Genomic DNA, 15,860 nt, shown 5'->3' with positions numbered 1-15,860 from the left:
CGACTTGTAGACGGCTGAAACTGGTTCTCGCACGTCTGAAGGCTGAGACGCCCACCAACAGGGCGCCTGCAAGATGCGGAGTCTGGTGAGGGTCTGCTTCAGGACTTGTAGGTGGCGCCCTCTGCTGGTGTCACAGGGAACAGGCCACGTAGCTCCCTGGGATCTTTTTGGGAGAACACTTTTTTGGAATCACACTTCCGTGAGTTCGCCTCCTAACACCATCGCCTTGGTGCTCTGGGTCCAACACGGGATTTTCCAGGGGATGCACCACGTTCTACTAACATTTCTACTACTGCATTTCCCAAAGCACAAAGCCGTCAGAGCGTAGCTATTGCGTTGCCCAGAGCTCCGCCCACGGAGAGGATTTCTCCTCGCCACTCTCTTTCAACCCTGAAGAGGGTGATGATGTCCCAGCCGTCCCTCTTTGGCTTGCACTCACGCTGAGCACACGCAGTTGTGAACCCAGCTTAGGTCCTCCCGCACGCTCCCCCAGCATCGCCCTGAGCCCAGGGAGAGGCAGCCGTGCCGCGCTGGGGCATCTGAGCACCTGCTCCCACTGCTTCCTCATGCCCACGGCCCTGCCGTGCCCACCCTGAATGCCCCACTCCCACGTAAGATGGGAGGCCCTGCTACGCCACCTCTATGCCGCGCCAGCAGCGCTTTTCCTACCAGTGCCTAATTCTCAGCTGCCGGAGCCCTGGAGATCTTTACCAAGATTACTGGGACTCTCTCACTGGCCAGGGACAAACTCCGTGTAACAGCTTTTCTCACTCTGGACACTTCGCCTACCAGAGGATCTGCCTGTTTGGACGGCCTGGAGACAGGGCTGTGAACAGCAAGCCCAATCCTGCGGCACAGCCCTTTGCTGCGTGCAAGGCGTCGGGGGGGGGGGGGGGGGGCAGTGGGCAGGGGAGCTCCCAGCTCTAATCCCCAGCTCAAAGTTTGCATCCTGGTGCGGGTTCCCGGGAAGCAGGAAGCATCTAGGGGTACTGTCAGGAGCACTTAAGGAGGAGAAGGTGATAGGGTTGGGCAGATTAAGATGCTGAACAGCAGTGCAGGTGCAACTGGAGGGGGAGGGGCACGTGGGAGCCGAGGGGGTCTCTGGAGCCCTCTCCCAGAGGCAGGAGGCCGCTGACCGGGCTTGCAGCTTCCATCCGGGCTGCCGGCTGTGAGTTGCCACGCTTGGTGCACGGTGAGGGAGGCAGCCTCTGACTGGGGCCATTCCCGGTCGCGTCTCGGCTGAGACTGACTCGCAGGCGGCCAATATTCCCAGCAGCTGCGGAGACCGAACCTCAGTGCCACGTCGGGGCGGTCTGGTGAGCTTGACTCAGGTGCCTGGCGCTGGGAGAGCAGCAGGGGACACACGGGAGCAGGTGGACGTGAGGTGGGAGCCTCCGGTCCTGGCAGTGAATTAGAAGCCAAGCGAGAGTTCCTGTTCCTGCTCCAGCTTCCTACTTGGACAGGTGGTGGCGCCCTTCCCTGGACGAGGGAACCCGGGAACAGAAGCAGCTGTGCAGGCGTTGGCAAGGCCAGGATGGAAGTCCCTGCAGAGGTGTTGGGGGTGGAGGAATGGACGCCTGGAGCCCTCAGAGGGCAGGGCTGGAAGACGCAGGAGTGACTGTCGACGGCGGACTGCCCCTCCCCTGTTTGTAGCCTCGCCCAGGAGCTGTGCCGCTCCTCAGGGTCTTCTGTGCTGTCGTTGGCGTCTGCACCTTGCCACAGACCCCTCTCGGCCATTCTCTGCAGCGCAGAACCGGAGACAGGCGAGAGTGATGGTCCCCGGAGACCTGGACGCCCGGCTGGTTGGGAAGGTGTTTCCCAATCGCATCTTGGATTCTGTGAGATGGTGTTCTTGATGCTACTTCTCGGAAACCCTCAGCTGTGGCCTCGCGGTCTCCGTGGGTGGGCGTTCGGAATGACCATGGGGCTCTGTGATCCCGCCTGCCGAAGCCAGCACAGTGCCCCAAGGGCCCCAGTCCTTCCATCTCAGGGAGGTAGGCAAATGCCTGGATGACCCCAGACCCCCTGGGACACATTTCCAAAGCACTTTGCCTCAAAGAAAGGATTGCTGGGACAGGAGGCTGGGGGGTGGGTGGGTGGGCAGAAACGCCCTGGGCTGGGACTAGAGGCCTCCTCCCTCCCAGACCCCGTGCTCTAACCTTACAGCCCCTCCCCCACCCCACCTGCAGCACCTGCTGAGCTATCAGTTCTGCAATGAGAATTACGGGAAGCACAGTGCAAAACGGTGTAGGTAAAACCTTGGGGCGTGGGGTCTTTCTAAGGCCAAGACAGCTAGAGATGTCTGCAGAGACTGATAGACACGCGAGCGCACACCCAGGCGTGTACCTGCGCGCTCACAGGCTGCCTGCCTTGGTCCCTTCCAGCAGGTAAGCTGGCATGCTTTATAAAGGAAAGGGTTCGTTTTGGCTCTTGGTTCTGGAAGTTCAAGGGCACAGCCCTGGTGTCCACTGGGTCTCTGGGGAGGGCCTCGATGGGGCTCGGCAGGGGCTCAGCATCCCACTCACTGTAGAGGTCTCCACCTAGACCCCTCCCCTGAATTTGCAAGTCTGCAAATTCTCCTACGCCAGACTGCAGCCTCCGTAAACACACCGTTAGCGCAGCGGGGGAGGGCGGGAAGTCGTTTTACAGAACTGTGTAACCACACACGCAAGCTTTTATACAACACACACACACAGATGTAAGACACACCATATGTGCCCTATACACACGGGTGCCATACACACCACACACGCACATGCCACACCACACACAGCCAAGTTGTCTTTGATCTCCACTGCCCTGAATCCCGGGCGCTTCCGCTCGGAGCAGCTAAGGGAGACACAGAGCACCTGCGGCCCCCAGACTGTGCTCAGCCCTTAGGGGACACTGTGCTTTCTACGCGGCAAACTGGCAAACACCGTGGTTAGATCCTTAGGCAGCGCACACCTGGATCAAAGCTCCACACTGTCCCCATACACATGCATGGCCATTCAGTATCAAAACCAAAACTTGAGGAGCACAAGATTGAAATGATCAGGGGAGAGTGAAGGCCATTGCCGACAGCCCCATCTGAATCACGTCCCCACCCTGCCCCCAGGGGCCACACAGTCCGTTGGCCACGGCAGGGGCAAGAGCCAACAAGGAACATGCTCATAAAAGCACGAGAGCTGCCATATGTCCGTACCCACTGACAGGCTTGAAGAGGGGGTGGTCATCTTGTCACCTCCAGAGCAGGGCTGGGTGACCCCTCATGGGGATGGCTCATCTGTCCTATTCGGTGACCTGGCCAAGAAAGCTGTTATCACACGCATGCACGCACAGAGGGGTAGCGCATTCGCACGGCTCCTTGTTGCTGTCCGGGCTTACCCTAAATTCCCATCAGCAGCCAGCAGCCAGCTGCCCCCAGCCCCGAGGCAGAGCGGGTGTCCCCCTGCGTCTCACCCGGGACAAGCTGTGGAGGCCAACGGCAGAAATGGGCATCACCAACAATCAACAGCCCCCCTGAATCACCGTCTAGAGCAAGACCTCTGAGCAGACGGCTTTGGAGTCCACCTGGGCCTCCACTCAGAGCAGGTAGAGGGAGGCACAGAGCACCTGTCGCCACCAGATGGCGCTCAGCCCCCTCCAGGGACCCCATCAAACCCCAGCAGCCCGAAGGTTTATTTAAAAATTTGTTCACATACATTCTCCAAAAATATACAGTGATAAAAGGATGTGGGGTGGGCGCTGTGGCACAGCGGGTTCAGCTGATGCTCGAGACTCCAGAATCCCATTATCGGAGTGCCGGGGACCCTGTCCCACCCAGCTTCCCGCTAATGCACACCCTGAGAGCCAGGTCTCTGCCACCCACGTCGGGGGATCCAGATGGGGTTCCCAGATGTGGCCTGGCCCAGCCTGGGCTGTTGTAGGTGTTTGGGGAGTGAACCAGATGACGGAACATCTCTCTCTTTCTCTCGCTCGCTCTGCTCTGCCTTCCAAGTAAATGGAAATAAGCGTTGTTTTTAGAAAGAATGTTGTGAAAGCAACCAAGCAAGTTTCGGTGACCCCCTTTGCCAAGCAGTCCACCATTGATCATGGGTTCAAGGGCTGCAAACTGTCAGGCAATTCTCCGACTCACCAGCAGGGGGCGGGCTGCTCACAGGCAGTCCCATAATTGTGTGGCCATTCGCGTGTTACCTGGGCATTCAGTTGTGATGAGAAGGGTGAGATTTTAAAGCTGTCATTCACTTGAGAACATTCCCCTCTGAAGCCGGTTATGCTTTCTGTGGCGAATGACAATCGTATGGATGTAATTGGCTTTTACGATTCGAATAGACGCGTCCAACTGCTGTCTACACACACAGATGCCTCGGAAGCAGGAAGCACAGCCCGTTTGCAGCCCGCCCGAGTCTCTCCAGGCAGTAAGTGTGTGAGCCGGGGCTCTTGGGCCCCGATTGGCCTTTTCAGACCTCGGTGAGGACCTGCAGGCCACCCAGGCATCCGTAGCCTTTTCCATGGATGCAGCCCTGCAACCCAGAGATGATGGTGACCACAGGAACACGGCTCGTGTTCAGAGCACCCCAGGCCCATGCTAAACCTGCAGCCTGCTTCCCGTGCTGGCTACGCGCTGCGTGTGGGCCATGTGTCTGTGCCACTTGTGCTGCAGGTGGGGACCTAGGTTAGCGCTGCCCCGCAGGTAAGATAGTGATTGGGATGCCGCCTCCCCTGCAAGCAGTGCCTGAGTTCCAGCCCTGGCCCTGCTCCCAGCTCCAGGCTCCTGCCAGTGCGCACGCTGGGACACAGCAGGTGATGGCTCAGGTAGTCACCTTCCTGCTACCCACGTGGAGGACCTGGACTGAGGTCCCGGCTCCTAACCCGGCCATTGTGGGCACTGGGGGGAGTGCACCAGCGATGGGAACTTTCTGTCTGTCTGTCTGTCTGTCTCCCTCGGCCTCTCAAATAGATGGATTAATTGTTTAAAAACGAAGCTAGGGTTGCAGTCAGGTACAGTAACTCCGCCGCTCTGTGTAGCCACTCTCACGGCACAGACCTGTCTCTCTGTGCCCTGGAACTCCGCACCGCGGCGCACGGAGCACTGACCCTGCCCGAGCCCCAGATCCACTATCCTGGGGGCTGGGCCGTGCTGACACGGCGTGGCTCTCTGTCTCTCTCTGTCCCTGTTCCCTCACCCTCCCTCTCTCCCTCTCTGTAAATCTCCATGAGGACTTCTGAAAGTTTGTGGAAAATAGAATTAGCTGGTAACACACATGTTCCGTGACTGTGTTGAAGCATCCTTGTGTGTGCGTGTGCATGTGTGTGCGTGTGTGTGTGCGGCTTATGGGGAAGTGCCGTGTTCAGACATAAAATCCGTGTGAAGGGGCCTTGTCCCGTGGCACAGGTGGCTCCTTCCTGGGGGTGTGGGGCAGGGAGCAGGATAAACCTGGTGGGCAGTGTTTTTGCTCGTGCACCATGACTCCTCACCTGTGAGCAGCCCGCCCCCTGCTGGTGAGTCAGAGAATTGCCTGGAGTTTCTGGCTGAGGGCAGTGGCCCTGGGGACAGTTCCGGAACTTGTTGCCTGGTTAGAGCCGTCTCAGCTGCACAGGGACATTGCTTACCCTGATGAGGTGGAGAAACTCAGCCCAAGGGGACAATCTCAGAGCACAGCTTCTGGAAGCCTCGTGCCCGGCACTGGGGGGTGAGAAAGAACCAGGGACCTGCACTGCTGGACTAGGAAGAAACAAAAAGATGATGGCAAAGGAAGAGAAACCATTTTCTCTCTCCTCAAAAAGCAGCCCACTTTTCTCTGACTTCCGGCGGACTCCCGGGCAGGTAGAAGAGGGCGCGTGTGACTCCAGGGCCAGACGTGCCCCCGGCTCCCCCAGCAGGGCAGCAGGCTGGCGTCTCCAGCAGCAAGGCCTGCACAGTCGGACTCCACAAACCTGCTCCTGTGTGACCATGCACACACTGACATGAGCCGAGTTCTCATATTTGCCAGTTCGCTCAGGGGACCCAGGAGGGAGCCAAGTACTCGGGCAGCTGCCACCCAGGTCCACAGAGCAGGCAGCTGAAATCAGAAGTAGGGCCAGGACTCAAACCCTGGCCCTCCGAGGTGAGATGTAGGCATCTGAGCTGTGCCTTAACAGCTGCCCCAAACGCTCGCTCCTCACCAGTCCTCTTTGCCATTCTCAACTCAGATCGCTGGTGCTGTCCGTTGTCACCGTCTGGAGCTCCCTTTAGGGAAGGGTGGGAGTCCTGAACTCTGCCGCCACCTCCTCATCTCCTTTAGTGTTCTTCACTGCTCTTCTCTCTCACCTGCAAATCGGGGACTCCATCCGCTCCAGCTTCCAGTTCACCAATCTTCTCTCTGCCTGTATCTAATTCCCTGTGATCCGTCAGCTGAGTTTCTGATTACATCTTGCGTTGGTTCTGAAAACACAGCCCTGGGGGCTGGAAACCGACGCGTCAGCGTCTCTGGTTTGGGTTCTCACTCTTCCGGTCTCCCAACTGCTTGCTCTTTATTTCAAGTCACACAGCAGCTCAGGCAATGCTTGAGAATCACAACGGCAAGGTAGCGCAATTGTGTGCATGTGCACAATAGCTTTGATCCATAGAAAAACAGTATGATGTACTCCCGAGTCCACAAAGAGGGAAGTTCCTTACTGGGATGAACATGTTTGAGATCTCTCCCTGGATCACAAGGTGCTCAGGCCAAGTCCACACACACACCAGGTGTGCCCGGGGTGTCTCGTGCTCAAAGTCGGGGGGAGGGGATTCTCAGTGTCCACATAGCTGAGCAGGTGCAGGATGGACACTGCTACTGCTCCCTGCCCCACCCAGCCTTCTCCTTTTGGTGGTGTTGTGGTCTCTTCTGCTTTAGCGACATGCCTGATTCCAGGTAACTTGTGAGATTAGAGGTTTATGGTCACAGTCCTGGAGGCGAGGGTGTCCAAGAGCAGGGTGCTGGCATCCGCGCAGCACGAGGTGAGGGAACACAGCAGAGGGGTCAGGGGGTGGGGCAGAGCGAGCTGCCAGCTCAGGCCTCAGACATCACATGAGGACCCCACCCTCATGACCCCACTCCATCCTAGTCCCTGCCCAAGGATCGCACCTCCGGATTCACACACAGATGTGGGGATTAAATTCCCAACACCGGGACATTTGGCAGGGAGGCCACAGTGCCACCACAGTAGATGGTCAGGGGTGATCCAGTCCCCGGCGGCAGGAAGGCCTCGGTGAGGTCCAGGAGCTCACTCTACCCTGCTCTGGGTCTGTAAGAAAGTGAATTCCCGTAGCCCTGGACACGCGCCGTGCACTGTGATGCGTGACATGGACCCTGGCGTGCCCACCGCACACCCGAGGAAGCCTTTCTCCCCCTAACTCCTGATGGCTGTCACTTCTAACAGAACCCCAAGATGGGGACCTCGCACTCTAGGACTGAGCCGTCTTCTCTTAGCTGGAAGGCCTGAGCCACATGTGTCCACCGATCACTCAGCACACCCGAGTTCCCTCATCTCCCTGTGCATCAGGGAACCCCTGCCCCGGCCCCAGTGGCACGGCTGTGGGTTCAAGCCCCTCCGTCTGTGTTCCCTCCAGGCCTACAGGGTGGACGAGAGAGCCGCGGAGCTCGCTCGCTGGGAAGAGGCCTCCAAGGACACCATCCAGAAAACCACCAAGCCCTGTCCGCGGTGCCACGTGCCGGTGGAGAAAAACGGTGAGTCTGGGGATGTGCGGGATCTTCCCGGGGAGGGCGAGCTACAGGCCTGCAACCAGCAGGGGGCCCCGAAGGAGCTGTCACGCGGGCGTCCGTCACAGGGACTTTGAAGCTGTTTGGCCAGGCTGGATGCTCAGTCCTCCCCACAGAGCTTTTTACCCTCAGCTCCTCGCCTGTGGGACGGAGATCAGAGCTGAGGTGGCCTCATTGGGGGTCGTCGGGACACGTGACACCGGGCGTGCTGCCGTGCCTGGCCGACTGCCTGGCAGAGAGAGCACTCGAGTCACGCGCCTCCCCCTTCGCATTCATCACTGATAGACACCTGGCCTCTGCTAGGCTGCCGGTGACTTCAGCTAGGGGAAGCTCCCAGTCCCGGGTCAGCCCTGTGCCCTCGGTGGTGTGCCAGTGTCCAGGGGTCCCCGAGGGGCCCGGGAGGCCGCCTGACCCATCACTCTGCAGGTGCACTTCCTGTGAGCTTGTTCCCCTTCCCTCTGACTCCCAGAGCGTCCAACCCTTGTGGATGCTGCGGAGGCGGGGCCCCGTCACCGTCACCGCACAGCGCACCTGAGTAGGCGAAGCGCTTTAGAATTTCCTGGCCAAGAAACCTGCTTTGGTTTGGTTTAACCAAGCTCTTCCCAGATTCATGCGGCCACAAAATTCCCCCTGTTTTGCATGGCGCACCTGTTACTCTCCCTTTGCCAGAACAGGCTATTTTGGCCCTGAGTTTCCCCATCCCTGGCGTGTGCGAGGGTTTGGTGCCTTAGACTCTGAGTGTTTGTCATGCTTGGTTCCCGCATGCAAAAAATCCTTTATATGAATTGTTTACAAAAAGGACTTTTTCTTTCTTTCTTTTTTGAATTGGGTTTTTATTATTATTATTATTATTATTATCATCATCATCATCATCATTTGAAAGACAGAGAGACAGATGTCTTCCATCTGCTGGTTCACTCCCCAAATGCCTGCAACAGCCATGGCTGGAGCAAGCCAAAGCCAGAAGCCCAGAACTCCGTCTGGGTCTCCCACATAGGGGGCAGGAATCGGGTACTTGAGCCATCACCTGTTGCCTCACAGGGTGTGCGTTAGCAGGAAGCTGGCTTGGAAGCAGAGGAGCCAGGACTTGAACCAGAATCTGATATGGGATGCAGGAGTCCCAAGGATAACCGTTGTCACCCGCTGGCCCCAGGACTTGGTCTCTCGCATCCTACCAAATGCTCTCCCACAGTGAGAACGTGCACTGACTGCTTGCAGACATCCCTGAATGAACTGAAATTGACTGGGCTCAGCTCAGAGCCACACAGAGGTTCTGCTTTACGCAGTGAACAAGCCCAGAGACCCCACATCCAGAATCAGGCGGTGCCCTGACCCCACGGCAGCATCTCCCACAAGGGCCCCACCTCCCTTCCTGGCCCTGCACTCATAGGCACCGTCCTCATCAATGCTGGGGCCACCATGGCTGCAGGGAGGTGCGAGGGTCATTAGACATCAGAGCCCTCCCACTGCTGCCCGTGCGCTGGGGGGTTGGAGGGGGCACTCTGCACAGGAGGGAGATCAGAGTTGCTTGGTACTGACCTCCCCGCTCGCCACGTGCCTGCCCTGGATTGCAGCTGTGGCCACTCGAGCACGTGTGACAGTCGCCACACGTGTTTGTTTAAGCTAGCAGATTCCTGGACCTCTGTCCAGGGTCCAGAATCTACAACTTGGTCCAGTGAGGACTCTGCGGCTGCCAGCACGGCCATGCTCTGGCCAGCATCCCTTCAGGACATGGAGCTTTCTGCTCCTACTCCCTCCAGATGCTGAAGCCCCAGAGGGTGGCAGCACCCCGAGGGCTCCCGGGGGTGCACACACCATGCTCTCCCTGTGGCGAGGTCCTGACGCCGTCTGCACGGCACACCATGGGGCTGTGAGCCGCCCCCTTCTCCTGCAAGTTCCTCTTCTCCCTCTCAGGCATTGCTGCCTTTGTTGCTGTCACTATGGGGAGGCCACCAGGAATGGGGCCCCTGGGCTCTGCCTTCTCACTGTGTCTCCTGGGTGGTCCCAGAGGCTTTTCCCAGTGTGCAGTTTGGGGACTGAAATAGAATGTGGGTTCCAAGCCCCCACCTCTGTTGCGTGTCCCCACGTCTCTCACCACCTCGTGCCTGTGGTCCATCTCAATGCCAGCTCTGTGCTCCGTAACCCGGGCTGCCTGTGCCACTTGCCTTACACCACTCAAGCGCCACCATGGCCACCAGAAATGTGACCCAGGGTTGCTGCTGTTCCTGGTCGCACAGAAATACTTAATGAGCAAGTTCATGGCTGTCAGGCAGACAATGGATATCTGTGCGGTTGGGAAGGGAATAAATACAGAAGCTAGGGTGGAGATACCGGACGTGGTGAAGCTTACGTGGTTAGCCGGGGAACGGCTGTGGTCTCTTCCTTCCTCCCCGGTGACCTCGTCTCTGGCTCTGTGGCTGCCCTGGGCAGCCCTGTCGCCTTCCGCTGTTACCCTGTGACCTTCCCAGCTCTGCAACGCTGAACAAACCTAAGCCCTAGCCTGTACTTACCATACCCCCTTCACAGTGACCCTGTTACCTTGCAGCGACCGTAGGTGCACCTGCGTCCGTCCATCCTGGGTGCTCCCCAGGAGTTCAGAGCCTTCGCAGCCAGCGCTCATGGAGCCGTTTCTAAATGTGAAGCAGGCGTGTATGGGGAGGTGGAGGATCCCAGACAGCAGCCACATCTAGCTCTTCCCGTGGTCTCCTTATGGTATTAGCCACGCCCCCGGGGGGTGCTGACAAGAGGGGGGTGCTGTGCTGGATGCCAGGCTTGGTGGGGTCCCCAGCTCTGTATCAACAGTCTCCTGGGGAGAGAGAGAATTTACCCCATGAGTCACGGTCACCTCCCGCACGCTGGAGCGTTCTAAGGAAGCCAGTGGCAGGCGTGCTCCCGCAGGAGCAGAGGGCAGCAGGGGACTCAAGGAGGGGATGAGGAGGAACGAGCTGCCAGGGCATGGGGTGGGGGGGGGGGAGGAGAAGGGGCAGAGGCTCCTCCCACAAGAGGGTGTGCCTCAGTTACAACTGTCATTCATTTTCAAGAGATACAGGGGCTCAGAGCAATCGGCAAGCTACATTTCCGCTCAGTGGTCTTGGACTTGTTTGGTTTGTCTTAACGAAAACCCTCAGAGTCGGGTAGGACAGCACGGGTTAGCACAGCCTTCCTGGAGTCACGGCGGCAGTGAGTGTCGGAAGACTTTGAGCTATTTCTGCCCTTTGACCCAGTAAGGCTGCTTCGCGAAATCTGTCCTAAAGCAACCATCTGCCAGGCACAAGGTGCACACTCGCACACACATTTTAGGAAAAAACAGGCTAATTTCAACACAGTCCAGACTAGGGAAAACCCCAAGTCGTCTACGTGCCGTGTGGCTCCATATGAGAAAGACAGGTTCACGCTGAAGTGGAGCCCTGCTGATCGGTGGGGCTCGGAGCAGCGCAGACTGCATTCCCACAGCCGGCCGGCACCTGCACCTGCACCCTGCACCTGCTGTGTGGCACTCGCTTGTGCAGGGGCTTGATAATGGTACTTGTTTACGGGATCCATGTGAGGGGCACGGGCGAGCCCACCTCCCACGCTCACCACAAGGCCTGGCCCAGAGCCGCACTCCGCGGCTGCCAGTGAAGAAGTCGCAGGAGCCCGGCGGAGGTCCTCCGCCCCTTCCTGAGGGAGACGTTGGAGTTCCAAAACAGAGCGACACGTGATGTCGGTTCTGAAACACACACACGCACACATGTATGTACACACACATGCACATGTGTGCACACACATGTACACATATGCACACAAACTCGTGTATATAAATACAAGCACACGTGCAATGCACACACATGCATATACACACACAAGACGACTTCAAAAAGTTTGTGAGAAATGGAGCTACCTCACTTCACCCCCCTCCCTGACTCAGCTCCTGACAGCCTCCTCAGTGTTGCGGGAGAGTGTGCAGCAGGACTCTCAGACCCCACGTGTCCCGAACAGCAGGGGAACTCCTCCTGGGAAAGCCGCTTCCTCCAGGGTGCCCCCCCAGGAAGCAGCGGCACCCAGGACCCGGCGCTCTGCAGCCGAAACCTGGGTCTGCTCCTTCGCCCCCAGTGCCATTGGTGCTGCCTCTGCCATGCTCCAGGCATCGTTCTGAGACATCTTAGAGGGACTTCAGCGATGTGGCAGTAGCACCGTCTTTCCTCATGTCGCTTACATAATAACTGGGCAGCCATTCAGTGTGTGTTGAAACGGCACACTCCTAAATGAAACGTATTAAGACAGAAGGGCCTTGAGTCTTCTCCTGTATTTTCCACACATCTGTAACACTTTGTGATCTTTAAAACAAACCAAAAAGAAGCAGAAAATAGGGGCTTTTATTTTTTTATAAAGATTTTATTTAATAAGTATAAATTTCATGGGTACAGCTTTAGGAATATAGCAGTTCTTCCCCCCGTACCTGCCCTCCCACCCCCAGTCCAATCCCACCTCCTACTCCCTCTCCCATCCCATTCTTCATTAAGATTCATTTTTAATTATCTTTATATACAGATCAACTCTATACTAAGTAAAGATTTCAACAGTTTGCACCCACACATACATACAAAATATAAAGTACTGTTTGAAGACTAGTTTTACCATTAATTCTTATAGTACACCACATTAAGGACAGAGGTCCTACATGGGGAGCAAGTGCACAGTGACTCCTGTTGTTGATTTAACAATGACACTCTTATTTATGATGTCAGTAATCACCCGAGGCTCTTGTCATGGGCTGCCAAGGCTATGGAAGCCCTTAGTGTCCACAAACTTATGGCAAAGCCATAAGCAAAGCGGAAGTTCTCTCCTCCCTTCAGAGAAAGGTACCTCCTTCTTTGATGGCCTCTTCTTCCCAGTGGGATCTCACTCACAGACAACCTTCATATAGGTCATTTTTTGCCAGAGTGTCTTGGCTTTCCATGCCTAAAATGCTCTCAGGGGGTTTTTAGCCAGATTTGAGTGCCTTAAGGGCTGATTCTGAGGCCAGAGTGCTGTTGAGGGTGTTTGTCATTCTGTGTGTCTTCTGTGTGGCCTGCTTCCCATGTTGGATCGTTCTCCTTTTTAATTCTAACTATTGTTATTAGCAGACACCTGGTCTTAAAATAGGGGCTTTTAAACCTGCCTAAGTTATCCTAATGCAAACACCTATAGCTACATAGTCATAAATATTTCAAATTAGTGGCCGTTCTCATGCTAGTTTATAATTGTAAAAATGAGATAGTGCTGAAGCAATTAGTTGGATAATTCGGCAAGAAAAAAAGGAATGAGGAGACAATGGGTAACACTGAACAACAGAGCACATTCAGTGTTATGTGGAATTCAAAGAAACTTCTTCCACCTGAAATACTTAGAGAACCCAGAAACAGTTCTGTACCTATAACTTCATACACATAGCATCCTCTTAACATCAGTCTTGGATCTACATCCCAGAAAACCGCTAACAAGGAGGGGAGGGGAGCAAGTAGAACACACACCAAGTGCATCCCGAAACAGGGGTGGATGTTTGTCTCAGTGGTCAGGATGCCACTTGGGACCTCCATGTCCCACATTGGAGCTCCTGGGTTCAAGTCCTATCCGCACTCTCACTTCCAGCTTCCTGCTAATGCACCCTGGGAGGCAGCAATGGCTCAAGTAGTTGGGTCACTGCGACCCACATGGGAGACCCAGAAGGAGTTCCAGAGTTCTGGCTTTGACCTGATCCAGCCCTGGCTGTTTCAGGCTCTGGCGGAGTAACCCGTGGATTTGATCGATCTCTCTCTCTATTTCTCTCTCCCCTTCAAATGAATTATGTGTGTGTGTATGTGTGTAGTAGCTTTATTTTTTCCAAATGAAAAATATATATGGCTTTGAAATAAGGTCCTCACAGAGGGGACTTTCTATCAAGCTGGGGAGGCCCTGTTCTGGGGCTGCGAGAACACTGGAATCACTCAGATCTTGGTTAAACTCAGGCTCCGCTGTCTCAAGGCGCATCCCCCTGGAGAACCGTCTTGAGAGAGTGAGGCCCTCCCCCTCATGTTTAGGATGGGTGTGTGGGGCAGCACAGGTGTATACAGGGAGGGTAACGTCTAGACTGAGGGGTGCATGGGGCAGCACAGGTGTATACAGGGAGGGTAACGTCTGGTCTTAGGGGTGCGTGGGGTAGCACAGGTGTATACAGGGAGGGTAATGTCTAGTCTAAGGGGGGTGTGGGGTAGCACAGGTGTATACAGGGATTGTAATGTCTAGTCTGAGGGTTGTGTGGGGTACCACAGGTGTACACAGGGAGGGTAACGTCTGGTCTGAGGGGTGCATGGGGCAGCACAGGTGTATACAGGGATTGTAATGTCTAGTCTGAGGGTTGTGTGGGGTACCACAGGTGTACACAGGGAGGGTAACGTCTGGCCTGAGGGGTGCATGGGGCAGCACAGGTGTACACAGGGAGGGTAACTTCTAGACTGAGGGGTGCGTGGGGTAGCGCAGGTGTACACAGGGAGGGTAACGTCTAGACTGAGGGGTGCGTGGGGTAGCACAGGTGTATACAGGGAGGGTAACGTCTAGGCTGAGGGGTGTGTGGGGCAGCACAGGTGTATACAGGGAGGGTAACGTCTAGTCTAAGGGGGGTGTGGGGTAGCACAGGTGTATACAGGGAGGGTAACGTCTAGTCTGAGGGGTGTGTGGGGCAGCACAGGTGTATACAGGGAGGGTAACGTCTAGTCTGAGGGGTGTGTGGGGTAGCACAGGTGTATACAGGGAGGGTAACATCTAGTCTGAGGGGTGTGTGGGGCAGCACAGGTGTACACAGGGAGGGTAACGTCTAGACTGAGGGGTGCGTGGGCTAGAACAGGTGTATACAGGGAGGGTAACATCTAGTCTAAGGGGGGTGTGGGGTAGCATAGGTGTACACAGGGAGGGTAATGTCTAGTCTGAGGGGTGCGTGGGATAGCACAGGTGTACACAGGGAGGGTAATGTCTAGTCTGAGGGGTGCGTGGGGCAGCACAGGTGTACACAGGGAGGGTAACGTCTAGGCTGAGGGGTGCATGGGGCAGCACAGGTGTACACAGGGAGGGTAACGTCTAGTCTGAGGGGTGCGTGGGGTAGCACAGGTGTATACAGGGAGGGTAACGTCTAGGCAGCGTCTACCTGCTGTGCTTCCATTCCGTCGTCCCCTAACCCACGTCCCTACTCCAGAGCTGCGTCCGGCACCTTCTCATGTGTCACCCGTGGCTCAGGTGCCCTCTGCCACTGCCTCACCTGCGATTGCCCACTCAGAGAGAGATTTCGCAGCTGGCGTGTTGGCGTGGGAGTGAGCACCCCCCCGCGCACCGGCTGTGAACCCAGCGGGCCGTGTCCTTTGTCCCCACAGGAGGATGCATGCACATGAAGTGTCCGCAGCCCCAGTGCCGGCTCGAGTGGTGCTGGCACTGCGGCTGCGAGTGGAACCGCACCTGCATGGGCGACCACTGGTTCGACGTGTAGCCGGGATGGTGACTGGAGAAGCACGGCGTCCTGCCTTCGTCCACAGTGCCTGCCTTTTACACACCCTCACACACCCATGCGCACACACATAGATGCACACACATGCACACACCCATGTACGCACACACACGTGCACACCCTCACACCCCATGTGCACACACACCCATGTATGCACACACGTGCACACCCTCACACACCCATGTGCACTCACATGTAGATGCACACACACCCATGTGCACACACACATCGACGCACACACACACATACCCACCCACACTTATGTTCTTTCTATAGCAGCATTACAGCAGCTCCTGGGTCCCGGTGACCACGTCCTGCGGACGAGGTATCGTCAGGCCTCAGGATCACACGGCTCTGGAGCCCAGATTCGAGAGAGAGTGCAGAGGGGGAGGCGGCTATGGCGAGAGGGTCATCTCAGACAGAAAGGCTGTGGGTGACAGAAATTACATTTCCTGCATTTGGGTGTCAGTGATCCCCATGAAGGAAAGTCGATCCGGGCGCTGCTTGCCCGGGCTCTTTGTGACATGGGCTGTGACGCAATCTCAAACCCACACTCAAGGCTCTAAGAGCAGTGTTCTTATTTCAATCTTCACACAGTCTGTTCCCAAAGAACCCCAGGCAATAGTCAAAAATACCTGTTTATC

The 15,860-nt window shown here is 56.5% G+C and overlaps 1 protein-coding gene across 2 annotated transcripts in view; it reads left to right on the top strand.

The window, feature by feature from the left end:
• Positions 1 to 15,225, top strand: part of PRKN (parkin RBR E3 ubiquitin protein ligase) — a 1,356,574-nt gene extending 1,341,349 nt beyond the window's left edge. For both annotated transcript variants that reach the window (XM_062187015.1, XM_062187014.1), the window contains exons 11-12: positions 7,574 to 7,691; positions 15,086 to 15,225. In XM_062187015.1, the coding sequence (XP_062042999.1) occupies positions 7,574 to 7,691; positions 15,086 to 15,198 (231 nt within the window). In that variant the 3' untranslated portion in view covers positions 15,199 to 15,225. The remainder of the gene's footprint in view (positions 1 to 7,573; positions 7,692 to 15,085) is intronic.
• Positions 15,226 to 15,860: the final 635 nt, after the last annotated feature.

The sequence above is a fragment of the Lepus europaeus genome, chromosome 3 (assembly GCF_033115175.1).
Source record: "Lepus europaeus isolate LE1 chromosome 3, mLepTim1.pri, whole genome shotgun sequence".
In the NCBI taxonomy this organism is placed as follows: domain Eukaryota; kingdom Metazoa; phylum Chordata; class Mammalia; order Lagomorpha; family Leporidae; genus Lepus; species Lepus europaeus.
The sequence above is the reverse complement of the archived record's forward strand: the minus strand, read 5'-3'. Positions and strand labels throughout refer to the sequence as shown.